At 39.6% G+C, this 14591-nt stretch overlaps 1 protein-coding gene across 1 annotated transcript in view; it reads right to left on the bottom strand.

Annotated features, from left to right (window-relative positions):
- LOC107098680 (NACHT, LRR and PYD domains-containing protein 12-like) overlaps positions 1 to 13214 on the bottom strand; it is a 22790-nt gene extending 9576 nt beyond the window's left edge. The window contains exons 1-5 of the mRNA XM_015396464.1: positions 12864 to 13214; positions 8844 to 9385; positions 8657 to 8740; positions 5591 to 7430; positions 864 to 1037 (exon numbers count right to left, since the gene is read on the bottom strand). Of these exons, the coding sequence (XP_015251950.1) occupies positions 864 to 1037; positions 5591 to 7430; positions 8657 to 8740; positions 8844 to 9117 (2372 nt within the window). The 5' untranslated portion in view covers positions 9118 to 9385; positions 12864 to 13214. The remainder of the gene's footprint in view (positions 1 to 863; positions 1038 to 5590; positions 7431 to 8656; positions 8741 to 8843; positions 9386 to 12863) is intronic.
- Between the last annotated feature and the right edge of the window lie 1377 nt (positions 13215 to 14591).

Genomic DNA, 14591 nt, shown 5'->3' with positions numbered 1-14591 from the left:
ACCCCCGCTTATCCGGGGTCGGACCGCAGGGGCAGCAGCTTAAGAAGGGAGGCCCGGACTTCCCTCTCCCCAGCCACTTCTTCTAGCCCCTCAGGAGGAACCCCAAGGCCAGCTGAGAAACATAGTCTCTCCAGCGTGTCCTCGGTCTTCCCCAGGGCCTCCCCCCAGTGGGACGTGGCCGGAACTCCTCACCAGGGAGACGCCCAGGAGGCATCCTACCCAGATGCTCGAGCCACCTCAACTGGCTCCTCTCGATGTGGAGGAGCAGCGGCTCTACTCCGAGTCGCTCCCGGATGACCGAGCTTCTCACCCTATCTCTAAGGGAGAGCCCAGCCACCCTACTCGCTTGTATCCGTGATCTCGTTCTTTCGGTCATGACCCAGAGTTCATGACCATAGATGAGGGTAGGAACGTAGATCAACCGGTAAATCGAGAGCTTCGCTTTTTGACTCAGCTCTCTCTTCACCACGACGGACTGGTAGAGCACTTTAAAACCATGGCAAGTTTTAATATGTTTTTAAGTGAGAAAGTCCACCCTAAAATATTATATGTGCAGTTAATTCATCAAGATTATGACCCTGCCTTAAAATATTATTTCGCTTTCGGAGCTTATCAGACCTAAGAATCTAAGCTTTCCAATGATGTCTTACTTGTCTATACTGGTAAAAAGTTTACTGGTGGAATTGTATGCTTACTCCACTTAACATCCACCGGGCCGCTGGCGAACTGGTGGATGATAAGATGTCTCTAATTGCTAGATGTCTCTAAATGTTATCAGTTGGTGATTAACCAATAAAAAACTTAAATGTCTTTTCTTTTCAGAAGTGTCATGGAGATTTACAAAGAATATAACTCGACCTTACCTGAGAATCTCCAGCTTACAGAGTGGGTTCTCCTTTCCAGCCAACAACAGCTCCAGTCCTGAATCCTGTAGGATATTTTTGCTCAGGTCCAAATCCTTCAAACCACAAGAATCTGAGATGAGTAGATCACCAAGAGCTTCACAGCATCTCTCAGTCAGATTACATTCACTCAGCCTGGGGGAAGTAAGAAGATGAGCTCCGTCATTACCTATACAGAATTGTTTACTGTTATTAATGCACCACTAATCAATATTGTGGTGTATGACTCAGAATGACATAACAATTTGCAATGGCAGAGGGGTGTAAAGGCAATGCTAATACAAAAATTCACAGAAAATACAAAAAGACTAAATGAGACTATCAAGCAAAAACCATGCATAGTAAAAATACAGGAAAGTAGAATGGCTACATTAGCAGAAAATAGAAAAGCAAGATACAAATGTTATGCAAAAACACTAAGTATGCTAATATACCAAACACATGTAAAACCTGCAAATTAGCAAAGCAATGCTCCTGACCACTAGTGAGGGATGATCACCAATTCATGTCATGATCTTAGGACTGATGATTGGCTTGATTACTCATTTCATTCAGCTGCCTAGCTCAGTCAACTTTTCTCATTAGTGCCCATCTGTTCTACCTGCTCCAGCTTCTATTAAACCTGTTTCCTCCAGTTATCAGTGCCAGATTATTCGAGCCCCTGGTGAGTCTTCTATCGAATCTTAATGTGTTTTGATTTCCTGATCCTGCCCCATTCTCCATCTGGTCCTCTGTCTGTTCCCGTTCTGATCTGTTTGCCTGACCTGTCTTCGAACTGATTCCTGACACTGCCCTGGATTTCCCTTTGGTACCTCTTCGGATCTCTGATCTTCTGGCCAGGACCCCGGAGCACCTCCTTGACACTGACTTTGGCTTTGCTCTCTCGATTATCCTGCCCTCCTTCGCCTGCTCGGATCTCATCTCCTGCCTGTTCTCTGTACTCCAGGGACATCATCTGGGACTCTCTGGGAAGCGTCCGCCGCTTCTTCCCAGCAGCCGACCGGCTAGAACTAACCTTGTTCTCTAGGCATGGACTGAACCTTAAGACCAGGTTAGTGACTTAAACATTCATAATCATCTTTTGCCAGATTGATGTGGTCACTAATCTGTGTTCTCTTTCTGCAGAGGTTCCTGCCTTAAATGCTCTCGCTGTTCACTGCAGATCCGTTACTTTAAAAAAACACTTTTTTGAAATATCAAACTGTCTGTCTGCTTTGAAAATGGACATCATATGAAACCAGATCATAGACGTTATGTAAAATTACTGTCTAGAAACCACATCCATTCAAGAAACATACAGACAGGCTCATCATTTCCCACTTCAACAGGACCTGGTCATAGGGCAGTTGTCTGAGCCCCCTCTGAGACTCCCAGACTTCTCTCTCCACAGTCACCTCCTTCAGCTCTGTTAGGGTAATCTCGAGGTGCTCTTAGGCTAGTATAGAGACATAGTCCCTCCAGCGTGTCCTGGGTCTTCCCTGGGCCTCCTCACATTGAGATGTACCTTGAACACCTCCCGAGGCAGGCGTCCAGGGAACATCCAAAAAAGTTGTCACCTCAATGGACTCCTATCGATCTGGAGGAGATGTAGCTCTACTCTGAGGCTCTAAGGGAAAGCCCAGCCACCTTGAAGAGAAATCTCATTTCAGCTGCATGTATCCGGGATCTCCTTCTTTCAGTCATGCTCCAGATTTTATGACTATAGGTCGGTAGGAACATACACCGAGCTTTGCCTTCACCACAGCAGACCGATGCAGTGTCCGCATTTAGACAGCAGCTCCACCCATCCATCTATATATCTAGAGCTCCGTTTTCCCCTCAATAATGAACAGTACCCTAAAATAATTGAACTGCTCCAATTGAAGCAAAAGCTCTCCTCCATTCTGAAGGGGACAGGCCTTCTTTTTCCAGTCCAGAACCATGGCCTCGGAATTAGAGGAGCTGATTTTCATTCTGTCCACTTTACACATGGCTACAAACCACTCCAGTGCATTCTGTAGGTCTTGGCAGGAGGGAGTAAGCAGAACCACGGCATATGCAAAAAAAAGTAGGGACAAGATCTGACGGTTCCTGAACAATACGCCCTCCCTCCATGGCTGTGCCTAGAAAAGACCTAGTCCCCTTGGGGATCCAGTTGGTGTCTAAGGGTATGGTCCGACATGAGTTGGTGATCATGTCTTCTTATATTATGTTCACATCACATGCAATTTCAGCTGCAGAAAAGCGTCTGCGGCTTCAAATTGATGCTTCTACAGCTTAAGGTCAGGCACCTCAAGAGCATCTTTGACACTCCTGAAGCGCATCCAGTAAACAGTGACGTGTCCAGATGCATCTGATGCTTGTGCTGCTCCTGTGTTCAATGGCAGAGAGTCATTTAGCTATACTTGCTGTGATGTATGGGTAAAAATAAGTTTTAATATTTTTGAAGAGAGAAAGTCCACCACAAAACATTGTCTGTGCAAGTAGATATTAGCGTTTTTCAGGTATATGGTAGAAACAGCAAGCACCAGAATAATAAAGTTTCAAACTTTTAAGTTAATTCCAGTGTATCCAACTCAGCGACTTTGTTGCTATATTTATTAATTTTTCAGAACCCTCCATCGACTCTTTTACAAAAAAGCGACTAGCTACAAAGCTATCAACTTTTCTGGAATCACTGGCAGCTTTTGGAGACTCTTATGTGAAAGGACGTATCGTTCCTACTCTTGTCCTCCAGCGGCAGGTCAGCATCAGCCGCTGGAGGACAAGAGTAGGAATGATACCCGTCCCCTCCCTCGTCCCAACCCTGTTCTCATCCCGCTTCCGCAGGAGTCCCTCCCAGCGCTGCAGTCAGAGCCACGGCATGTTTACCCTCAGCTTCCAGACTGCAAATGAACTGCGCGCATGCGCCGGGATTGACGGTGCAGGTTGATCACGCTGGAGTCAGCTCCCTCAGTTGCTGAACCTGCCATAGAGAGTCTTGACCAACATGACGAGGACCCCCTCTTTCTGTGAGTAGGCAGGCACAGCCTGCGTGTGTGCATGGAAATCTTATTAGTTAAAAAAATATATTATAATTACCAATATTTGCTCACATTGTCATTGATTCTTTGTAGTATTTTTGTTGTTATATTTAGATTGTTAAAGTGATGTCATGTAAAAAAAAATGTTATGGTTCATAATGTTCATGTTTTACCATGATTTGTAGGCTCCTTAGTTGACCACAAGGGGGGAAAAAATAAAACAAAAAGTTGGAAGAAAAAAATAAATAATTTGTAACTCCGCCATAGTGTCTCTTTATGGTTCATTTTGCCGGTCCCAAGCTCAGGTAAAGGAGGAGGGTTAGTATTTTGATAAAATAAACATTAATAAAAAAAAAATTAATTGAATAAAAAACAAATAAATAAACATTAATGTACAGAAAAAGTAGGTCTATATACTGTGAGTGATTTCACTCACTTTGTCTCTCTCTAACGACATTATTTCTCCCACAGCATCAATAACACGCATCAATCAAATTATTTCAAAAGCATTACCATTAGTATAATAATAAAGAATATACATACAAAATAAAAGATAACTTTTCTTTTTGGGGAGCAGAAAGACAGTTCAGGTTTTGTTCCACCTGTGAACCAAAAGACTTCACATAGGAACGTGAGGCTCTCTCTAAGAGTGAGAGGAAGGTTGTACAGTAGGTGCCACCAGAAGGTACTTTATTTTACTGAGATGTCGGTAATCTAGAGTGGGACCCCCCCCCCAGTTATCCAGGTTGGCACCATAGGATTGGTGTGTATCGGGCAGACTTAAATTACCTGTAGATAATGGGAAAGGTTTTGCAGTTCTATGGTAGTAGAACAAAAGGCAAGGTTCTAGGGAATTGTCAACTGACCAAGGAGAAATTTTTTGATCAAATGCTAACCCAACTTTTTTTAATATTCTTTTTTGTTTCTGCATTTTTTTTAATTTAATTTTATTTATTTTTTATTTTTTCCTACTTGCTTTGATTCTGTTTTATCTTCCTGTATTTTAATCATGTAAAGCACTTTGCATTGTCTTTGTACTGAATTGTGCTATACAAATAAATTTGCCTTGCCTTGCATCACATCGTGTGGCAGATTATGCAAATTAGGCAAGGATGTCATTCAGCGACTTCTAGCGTCTTCTAGCTACTTTCCTTACTGAGGTGCTGCTTCAGCTGCTCAGGTGCTTCAAGATGCGGTGCTCCTGCTGCTCTAGACCTGCAGAAGGACCTTTTGATGTGCCTTGATGCACGTCAGCCATGGACTTTGCATATAAAACAGCTGCTTCTCTTGCTTAAAGCATGTGTGTACATAGCATTAGTGGTCGAGATTGTTTCTATTATGTGGGGCTATTTTGCAGCTTTTGTAACTTGCAGTAGTTTTTGTTTCCTGCATAATTTTAACTACCATGTGTTTTTTTTAATAGCATTATTTATGCATTAGCAGCTGGTTTTGTATTTCTAGTGCGTTAGCTCTTTGCTATTTACTATTTTCTATGATTGCAGCATTCCTCTTTTGTAGCATCTTCTTTGCACACGTTTTGTGTTAGTCACATTTCTGTGTTTGCAGTATTCTTTGTGTTTGCTACAGATTTATTATTTGGAATGCGTTTTCATTTCTCAGTCACTGTCATGTGTGTTAGAAGATTTACTTTTATGTCTCAAAAGATGCAGTTGTCTGTGCACTTACAGAGCTTTGCAGGAAGATTTAACCACTGGCAGGAGCCTCAGAAGAGCCTCCTCTGAAGCAGAGTATTTCTTTAGGTCGAACACATCCAGATCTTTGGTCGAAAGCAAGATAAAGAGCAGAGCTGACCACTGAGCTGGGGACAGTTTGTCTGTAGAGAGCCTTCCTGATCTCAGGTAAAGCTGTATCTCCTCTACCAGAGAGTGGTCGTTCAGTTCATTCAGGCAGTGAAACAGATTAATGCGTTTCTCTACAGACAGATCCTCCCCAATCTTCTTCTTGATGTACTGAACAGTTTTCTCATTGGTCATTAAACTACTGTTTGCTTTTTCCAACAAGTCCTTTAGCTTATCTTGGTTTCTGGGCAGGGAAAGACCGAGAAAAAAGCGAAGGAAAAGATCCAAGTGTCCATTTGGGGACCGCAGTGCTTTGTCAATGTGAATCCTGTCAATCTTTGTTGAAGATGGGTTGTTGAAAAAAACCTGAAGATTTTTCATTGATGGTTTTGTGAAAAACAAGTGTTTGCTGCTGTTACTAAGACACATCCTCACATAGACAGCAGCTAAGAACTCCTGAACGCTCAGATGAACAAAGCTAAAAATCTTTTCCTTTCTTTTCCTGCCAAGCTGTTCTTTGAAAATCTCTGTGAAAACTCCTGAGATCACTGAGGCTTCTTTCAAATCAACGCTGGTCTCAATGAGATCCTTCTCGTAGAAGATCAGGTTGCCCTTCTCCAGCTGCTGATAAGCAAGCTTTGCTAAGGATTTGATGAACTGAATAGACATCTCAGAGCCATATTTTTCTTTAGTGTGATCCATCTGAAACACCAGGAACTCTGTATACATCTCAGTCAGGCTCTTGGGGAGATCTCCAGTGCCTCTGGTTTTTATCATATCCTCCAGAACGGTAGCTGTGATCCAGCAGAAGACTGGAATGTGGCACATGATGTGGAGACTTTGTGATCCCTTGATGTGGGAAATGATCTTGTTGGCCCGCTTTTCATCTCTGAACCTTTTCCTAAAGTATGTCTCTTTTTGAAGGTCAGTGAACCCTCTGACTTCATTCACGCTGCTAACAAACTGCCTGGGAATCTGACTGGCTGCTGCTGGTCTCGAAGTTATCCAGATTCGAGCAGAGCGAAGAAGTTTCCCATTGATGAGTTTCCTCAAAAGAACATCTGGTGTGGTGGTATTTGTAACATCGTTAGATCGAACATCTTCAATGTGAAGATCCAAATGAAGTCGGCTCTCATCCAGTCCATCAAACACAAACAGTAGTTTAAATCTACTTTTGTCATAGTTGCTGTTTCCAGAAGACTGCAGCGTTTTAAAGATGTAATTTAGAGCCTCCTCTTTGATATCTACAGTTTCTGGGATACATTCATGGATGAGCTGCGCTAAACTGAATTTTTCTGCTCTTAGTGGATTTAGCTGACGGAAGGTGAAGGGGAAAATAAGATCTATGTTTTGATTGGATTTTTTTTCAGCCCAGTCCAACACAAACTTGTGCACGAGGAAGGTTTTCCCAATTCCTGCTATTCCATTGGTCAGTATGGTTTTTATGGGCTGGTACTCTCCTGAAGGATGATTAAACATGTCTCTGGGTTTCACTCGTATTTCTTCTGCTGGCTTTAAAATGTTCTCAATCTGTCTGACCTCATGTTGTGTGTTGATGTGTACATCACACCCAGCAGTGATGTAGACCTCTGTATAGATATCCACCAGGCGTTGTTTATCTTCAGCCCAACCCTCCTGTGCACACATGAACTTGTCCTGGAAGTTTGACTGAAGCATCTGTTGGTAAAATCTGATGCAATGGGGCTCAGGAACTGGAACTATCAGATCTGTGTATAAAAACAAGAGTAAGTATCTAAATATAGTGCATGTTTTGACAGTTTAACAATCTGACCTGCCTGGGAAATTAACCTTATCTAGAAGGAAAATGTATCATTCATTGGTTATTTAATTATCCAACTTAAAATAGCTGACCAATTACAAATTAAGCTTCTAAAATAAGTTAGGTTTTATAACATTCTGTCAGGTCTAAGCACCTAAAACATCATACATACATACAGGGAAAGAAAGAAGGCACAGAGACAATTAATTTAGTTTTACTCGCGAGGAGGGTAGGAAGAGACTGCAGAGTTTACAAATCTCCAACCCACTCTGCCGGTCTTCAGCTTTCTCCTCGCTATTTATTAAAGTCAGGGGGGGGCGTCCCTAGTTACACAAGCTGAGGTTGCGCTAAAGGAATAGGAAACAAGAAATACAATTCATTTTGCAGCCTCAGTGAACAGGTCAATTTGCATTTAAATGTCTTGCGGTCAAATGGTCCGAGAACCTCCTGGTTTCGTTAACAATACTTCCTGATAGTTGACCTATACTGCCTGTGCAACACCTCTCTGGGACAGTAATATGTCACACATTATACATCATATGAACAAACATCAAGTATCTTATACATAATTATTCCAACACAGTCTTAGTTTTTTTTTTTTTCTGGGTCATTTCAACACAACTTTCAAAAGCCAGTGTGTTTGTTTATGTCCTTTTAAGTTGCACCCATGTTCAATGGACGTCAAAGAAAATCATTACACATTGCTTATAGACAAAGTTTTTACTCCCTTCTTGACCCAGGTCTCTCTAATGATATTCAAAGACTTCACCATGGGAATGAAGCTTTCAAAATGTCAATATAAGACAAAAATTTGGAAGATCTGGAATTCAGGGGATAATTTACAGAGATGGATAATATATGTCAGCATGTCAGTCGTTCCTTTGCAAGTTTAAGTAATGTAATATAAATCCCTGTCTCACAATGGGGAAATTCACCATCCCCTTGGTTGGCAGTGGGCTGCCATTGTGTGGGGGGAGCAGTGTGGGATTAAGGGTGTTGCTCAGGAACTCAGAGTGGAGGCTGTGGTGATCATACTGGGTACTTGCAACCTTCTCAGAGCACAAGTGCACTGCTCTAATCACTAGGCCACCACTCTCCACTCCCCACTTGAGTCATATTAAAGACTGACATCTTAAAGACATTCATATTTACCAAAGAAAGCAACAGATTTACCTTCTTTTTGAAGAGGACCTGCCAGTGTATGAGAGAAGGCCTGTCCAGATATCCCAGAGGAGTCTTCATCATCACTTCCATTGACTGACATACAGACATTGTAGGTGGTAAAAATATATTAAAAAGTTGCAACATGCATAAAATACATTAATCAGAGTGCATCATGATGTTTATTTCTGTGACTGACCTTCTGTTCCTGATGTGGTAACTGGCAAACGTTTAAGGAGATCATTCCTGTTGATCTTTTCTAAAACCTTCTTGGTGACCTTGACAGCTCCAGGAACCCTGTATGTCTGAACCATCAGATCAACCGTATCCTCTCTATTTGCCATCTGAAGTTGAGCCTTTTTGATGGTTGGGAGGTCTTCAAGACAGTCACTTTTCTGCAGGAACCATTTGAATCGGATAAACTCCTCATTGGCAAGATCGTCTAGAATGTTTAAGAGGTCTTCTGGTGTCATGGCAGCTCCTTATATATATAAAATCAATACTGCCTTTGCTGGAGTCTGGGTTCAGGTATTGTTGTGTTAGAGGTACAGAGCCAAGTCCAGTGGGGTGTTGTGTTGTTGGATTGGCTTGGATTGGATATCCATAAACACAATTTGAAGCATGTAGTACAACTTTGAGTCTTCTTGAAAAATTCTTCTAGAGGGAGAATTTTCTCCCTCCTTCAAGAGGGAGAACCAGAACTCATGGTGAGGTGTATCCCTCGGCTGTTGACCAGCTTACCTACAGACAAAAGGGTAGCCAAAGTTTCAGATGGATTTAAATATACATTAAAAAGAAACACTCAATCTGCCTTTTAGCTTTATGTATAACTGTTTATTATCGCTTATTGTTACTCAGAAATGGTTTATGATGTCAAACGTACTCAAGTAAGAGTGGCACAAATGCACCATATTTGTGACCAGGTAAGCAGATTAGCCAACCAGAAATGACTTAAGTAACAGTTAAAATGTGTTTGATAGAAAAAAAAATAGTGAAGTATTTGGTTAATAATTGTAAATTCTGGTTTACTGTCTCGATGCATCTCCATGATTCAGGTTAAAATATTGAAAAAGTACAATTATTCTTCTTTGTTGAAACATTTAATCTCTTCTCCAAAACAGTTCTTTAATCTGATGAGTTCTAGCTAATGATAGCCTTATAGATAGTACCTTCACATATCCAGTTGTTGGTGATAATAAAAACTGGTGGCTAACATGCAAACTAAGATCACCAACTTAATGACCAATTTCAGTCCTCTTATTATTGCTTGATGTTTCCAGAGGACTGAGTCTTGCAATGCTCTCAATAAATAGATTGTAAGAGGAGAACAAGTTGAGCCCAAATCCTCCACCCCGTTTAAAGATGGATTGTTTTTCTTCACAAATATGGCTTCCTTTACTCTTTCTCAAATCAGCTTTCCTCCGTATTCAGGATGAGAACATCTTCATTCCTGAAAAAGGGCAGCATTGGTTTGTATACGAGTGTAAAACACTGAATCTTAACCTGATGGTTTTGCCTTTTTAGATTCAGATTCAGATTTATTGCTCCATGGCAAAAATCACCCAAAACATGGGGATAAACATGTTAATTTTGGCCTTTGTTTGTGCCCTAATGATTAAATGCTCTTTTTGGCAATTAACAGCATATACAATTTTACACTGACTGTGCCAGGGACTTTGATCTTTGGATCCTTCAGGAACTACCTGAGTTTCAACCTCTGATGCAGACAGAGAGAGGGGCACCTCTAAGAGCCTGCAATTTACACCTTCTGTCAATGAGCACAAGGTAAGTAAGATACAACAGAAGCTACAGACCAAGCTGGTGAATGAACAAGTTAGACAACTTCATCTCTAAAGCTTTAGAGGCCAAAGAAGAGTACATTCAACAAAAGGAAAGAACACATCTGAGTCAGATCACATTCCAACATTTCATAGAAAATGTAATTTTAGCAGAGCACATATAAGTTTACGTCTCAAGCAATTTGTTAAGTGGTTAAATAATTTATTCAACAGACAACTTCCCCAGATACAGAACTACTTTCAAAGGGACTGAACCTTGCAGATCCCTACTTGCTCTGCTTGCTCCACTCATTCTCTGCACTAATGACTTGTTGACCTGTTTGTAAATGAACTACATCAACCGGCCAATTAAAGACAGGCCTTTTTGCTCTAATTGCACTATAGGCTCCATGTTGAACAGCAATTATTAATCTCCCAAAGGCAAGGCTTTATGCATATCTTAACTGTCATAGTTCTGTCAGAATTAAAAATGAAACTTATCTTCTGTTTAAAGGCAATATTGTATTCATTGTTGCCATTTTTAGATTATGTTTTACCATATTTAGTGGAAGGAATTTCCCTATAATTAATGTTCATGGACTGTTCACACTTCTATAGAAGGTATTTTTCAAAGAAATTGCATAAAATATCGGGTCTCTAAATAAAGCTAAATATTTTTCAAACAATCTGATGTTTCAATAACCTAAATAATCAATTAAATACAAGCACATCCCAATGGAAGGAAGTTTTTGGGGAGAGGGAATTCTGGGAATCTTGGTCGTAGATAAAAGTGAAGATGACAAGTATGTGTATGAGTATGGGTACATGATTCTCAATTGTGTCAGCCACTATTTGGTGTATTGGTTTGTGCCTCTAACAGGAATGGAAAATGCATTGTTAGTTTCTGTTCTCATCACCACCCAATGGCAAGTGTAATACATTCATCGGCATTGAGTTATTCTGTAGAAACTCACCTACACTTGTATTAGTCTGTTGTGAATATTCCGCTATCATCTGCTAGGGTAACGGCATTTTTACAGAAGATCATAAGGATATAAAGAAGGGCAGCTCTGTTCTAGAATCTCTTCTAGAAGCTCTGGAGAAGATTTGTCAAAGAAGATTATGTCATAAAATGCAGAACATTATACACAATAGTGGGAACCCTCTCCACAAATTGTTACACAACAATACTGGCTCAATCTGAATACCTAAAAATGGTCAGGACACTTAAGCCTCAGTGGAAGTGCATTTAGTTGCCCAAAGTTTTGCAATCCGATTAATGCCAGCATTTAGGAAGGAGCTAGGAACAGGAAGCACTTTACTTCCTTGTGCCAATTCATTTAACATAGAACCTCCTGACGTTCCAAACAGCTACAGAAGATCATACCTGCCTACAGCCATCAATATATATAAAACAACTTGTTGAAAAACAAAGAATGAACTGGATTTAACTGAATTTACTGTATTTCCAATTGACCTCCAAATGTATCAATAAACTCATTAGCAAATAACAGTAAAACAACTAAGCTAGAAAACAAACAAGTCTCTCTTTAGCACAATCTTTAGTGGTGTGTCTCTCTGGCGCTTCCATGGTTAAAAGATTCTGATTCTTTATTTAGTTTCTCCGCTGTGAGATCAATAAAGCTCATCTAATCTAATCTAATCCAAGTTACGTATGGTTGGTAGAGTAGCTAGCGATTTTACTCAAGTAAAAGTAGCAATAATTCTGAATAATATTACTCAAGAAGAAGTAAAAAATACAGCACAGTTAAACTTCTCTTAAAAATCCTTTTTTTTAGATCAAAATAGTTAAACGGCTAAATTTAACTAGATAGTACCCACCTCTTTTTTTTAATTTTGCATCAGTTTTAGTTATAAGTAAGTTAAGGAAGTTTATTTATCTATGAATTTATCTCATTATGTGATCCTACTCATTCATGTTCTAAATTGAATGAACTCTATGCACAACTACACAACTTCCTGAACTTAAGGCAACTCTTTTGTTTCCTGTCTTTTTCTACTAGATGAACTGATTAATCCAGGAGTCTGACCTCAGGAATCATGGCCAGACACACCTGGATTAATCAGTTCATCCAGTAATGAAAGACAGAAAACAAAAGAACCGTCTTAAATTAAGGAAGTAGTGGAGTTGTGCGTACACGCCACTGCAGCCATTTTTTTTAAACTTCAGGTTTTTGGTTTAGCTTACCTACTGTAGGTTTATAAGGAGTTTTGCTGAGATATACAATGAGTAATGATTTCTTAGAAAAATTAAATGATTATGCAAAATGAAAATTTTGATTTTGTGTTATTTTAGACTCAACCTATTGATAATAAATTTTTATTTAGGGAGAGCAATCAAAGATAGAAAGCAGTCAGCAGGAGTCAACAATCCCCAGTAGGTATAATAAAATAAATAATATGAAGTAATATTTACTTACATGGAAAAACTTCTCTTTAAAGCAGAAGATCCATTTCTAAATCTGTTCAGTTCATTTTTCAAAGTCTACTTGAAATGTCAGTTATTAAAAGCATAAAATTCATCAAAAGAAGGAATCCGTTGCAACAATATAACTCAGACAGGGATTAGACAATCCTATTTTCTTCGTCTGCTGTTAAATGATCCCTACGTGCTAAATACATACCTATCCTCATGGGCTAGTAGCTTTAACATCCTGTTGCTTCACCCCGATGGCTGAAAAAAGGAAGTATTACGAGAGGGAAGTTTTTATATAGTCTCTGCACAGGTCGATTAAAAGCAGATAAAACTGTCAACTGGAAAAATTTAGATTAAGTATAAACTCTATGTGGAAAGGCGGCTAGCAGTTAGCTATTTTGCTTTTTATCTTTCTAAGCTTGCATTAATTAAGCCATGAAATGTTAATGTTTCAAGGGGGAAGCCATTTAGACTTTGACCTTCGACTTCCAGTGTTCTGCGCTGGTGCCCCGCCCTCCATGCACATAATGCAACCACAGAAAAAAGAAGCTACCAAGAGCCTGGGGGGGGGGTTATATTTGGTATATAACATTTATAGTTAAAATGATGACATATAAAACATTAAAAAGTGTAAATCTTTTTAGACATAAGCAATGTTTAACAAATAATTTTTCAAGAAATAATGGACCTCTCTGGAGTCTTTCTTTTGGTGCCCCCCTCCCCCACCTACCAGCGGTTTGTTAATCATGCTACACATGATAAAAAAAAGTTTTCAAAAGAGTTAAATGTGGAAAAACAGTAGAAAGTAGACAATGTGGCGAGCAGATGAATGGAGAATGGGTGCATGCTGAAAAAACCTTGCAACTAAGTAGTAAAAATTAACATTAATGCTCAATAATGAAATTTCACTTGAACACCATTAATTTAGTTTAATAACAGGTTAATGCACATGCTTCTGTATGTTTGAACCTGGTTATTCACCAATGTTATTCATCACTGAATCCAATTAAATCTCTTTGAAAAAATTCAAACATGAAAAGGGATAAAAAAAAGAACAAACAAAGACATGAGAAAATATCCAATGTTCAGCCTGTAGTAAATCAAAGAATATATAACCTAAAACACTGTTCAAGTCTGTTCATTTAGATTATCTAAAAGTTTCTGAGACTTTGATTTGTTTGGTTTTAATAAGCTTTTCTTGATAAATCCTCCTCAGCAAAACAAACCTTGGATCAGACTAATAAAAACATTTGACACAGCACAAAGTGTAAGTCATTTTAACAGCACATTATAGGATGAATCATAGTTCTGTGTTTTACTCCGCACTGTTGCATTTATTTCATTGTACTTTGTTTGTTTCCTCATTTTCTTCATAATTGTTCAAGACCAAACCTCATACTGACACTCAGAAGCAACATGATTTTAGGAAATATACAGGCAGTTGAGCAGCAAAGAAGCAATTAGACAAGATAAACCTAATGAATACTGGCAAATGACTGAGAAATTCAATAGAGGGATAAGGTGCAAATGGTAGAATGCATTAAAAAACAAAAGTGCAGAGAACTGACTAATAAACAGAAGATTCTGGCTGAAGGAAAAATGTTAGAACAGGGATTCAGAGATTCCACTTATATACAACTTATTTGAATAGTGTGCATAAGACTGACATTATGGGGGAGTGGCAGACTAGTGGTTAGGGCATTGCACATGGAATCTAGAGGTTCTGAGTTCA

Source organism: Cyprinodon variegatus, unplaced genomic scaffold, assembly GCF_000732505.1.
Source record: "Cyprinodon variegatus isolate N-32 unplaced genomic scaffold, C_variegatus-1.0 Scaffold800, whole genome shotgun sequence".
Lineage (NCBI taxonomy): Eukaryota > Metazoa > Chordata > Actinopteri > Cyprinodontiformes > Cyprinodontidae > Cyprinodon > Cyprinodon variegatus.
The sequence above is the reverse complement of the archived record's forward strand: the minus strand, read 5'-3'. Positions and strand labels throughout refer to the sequence as shown.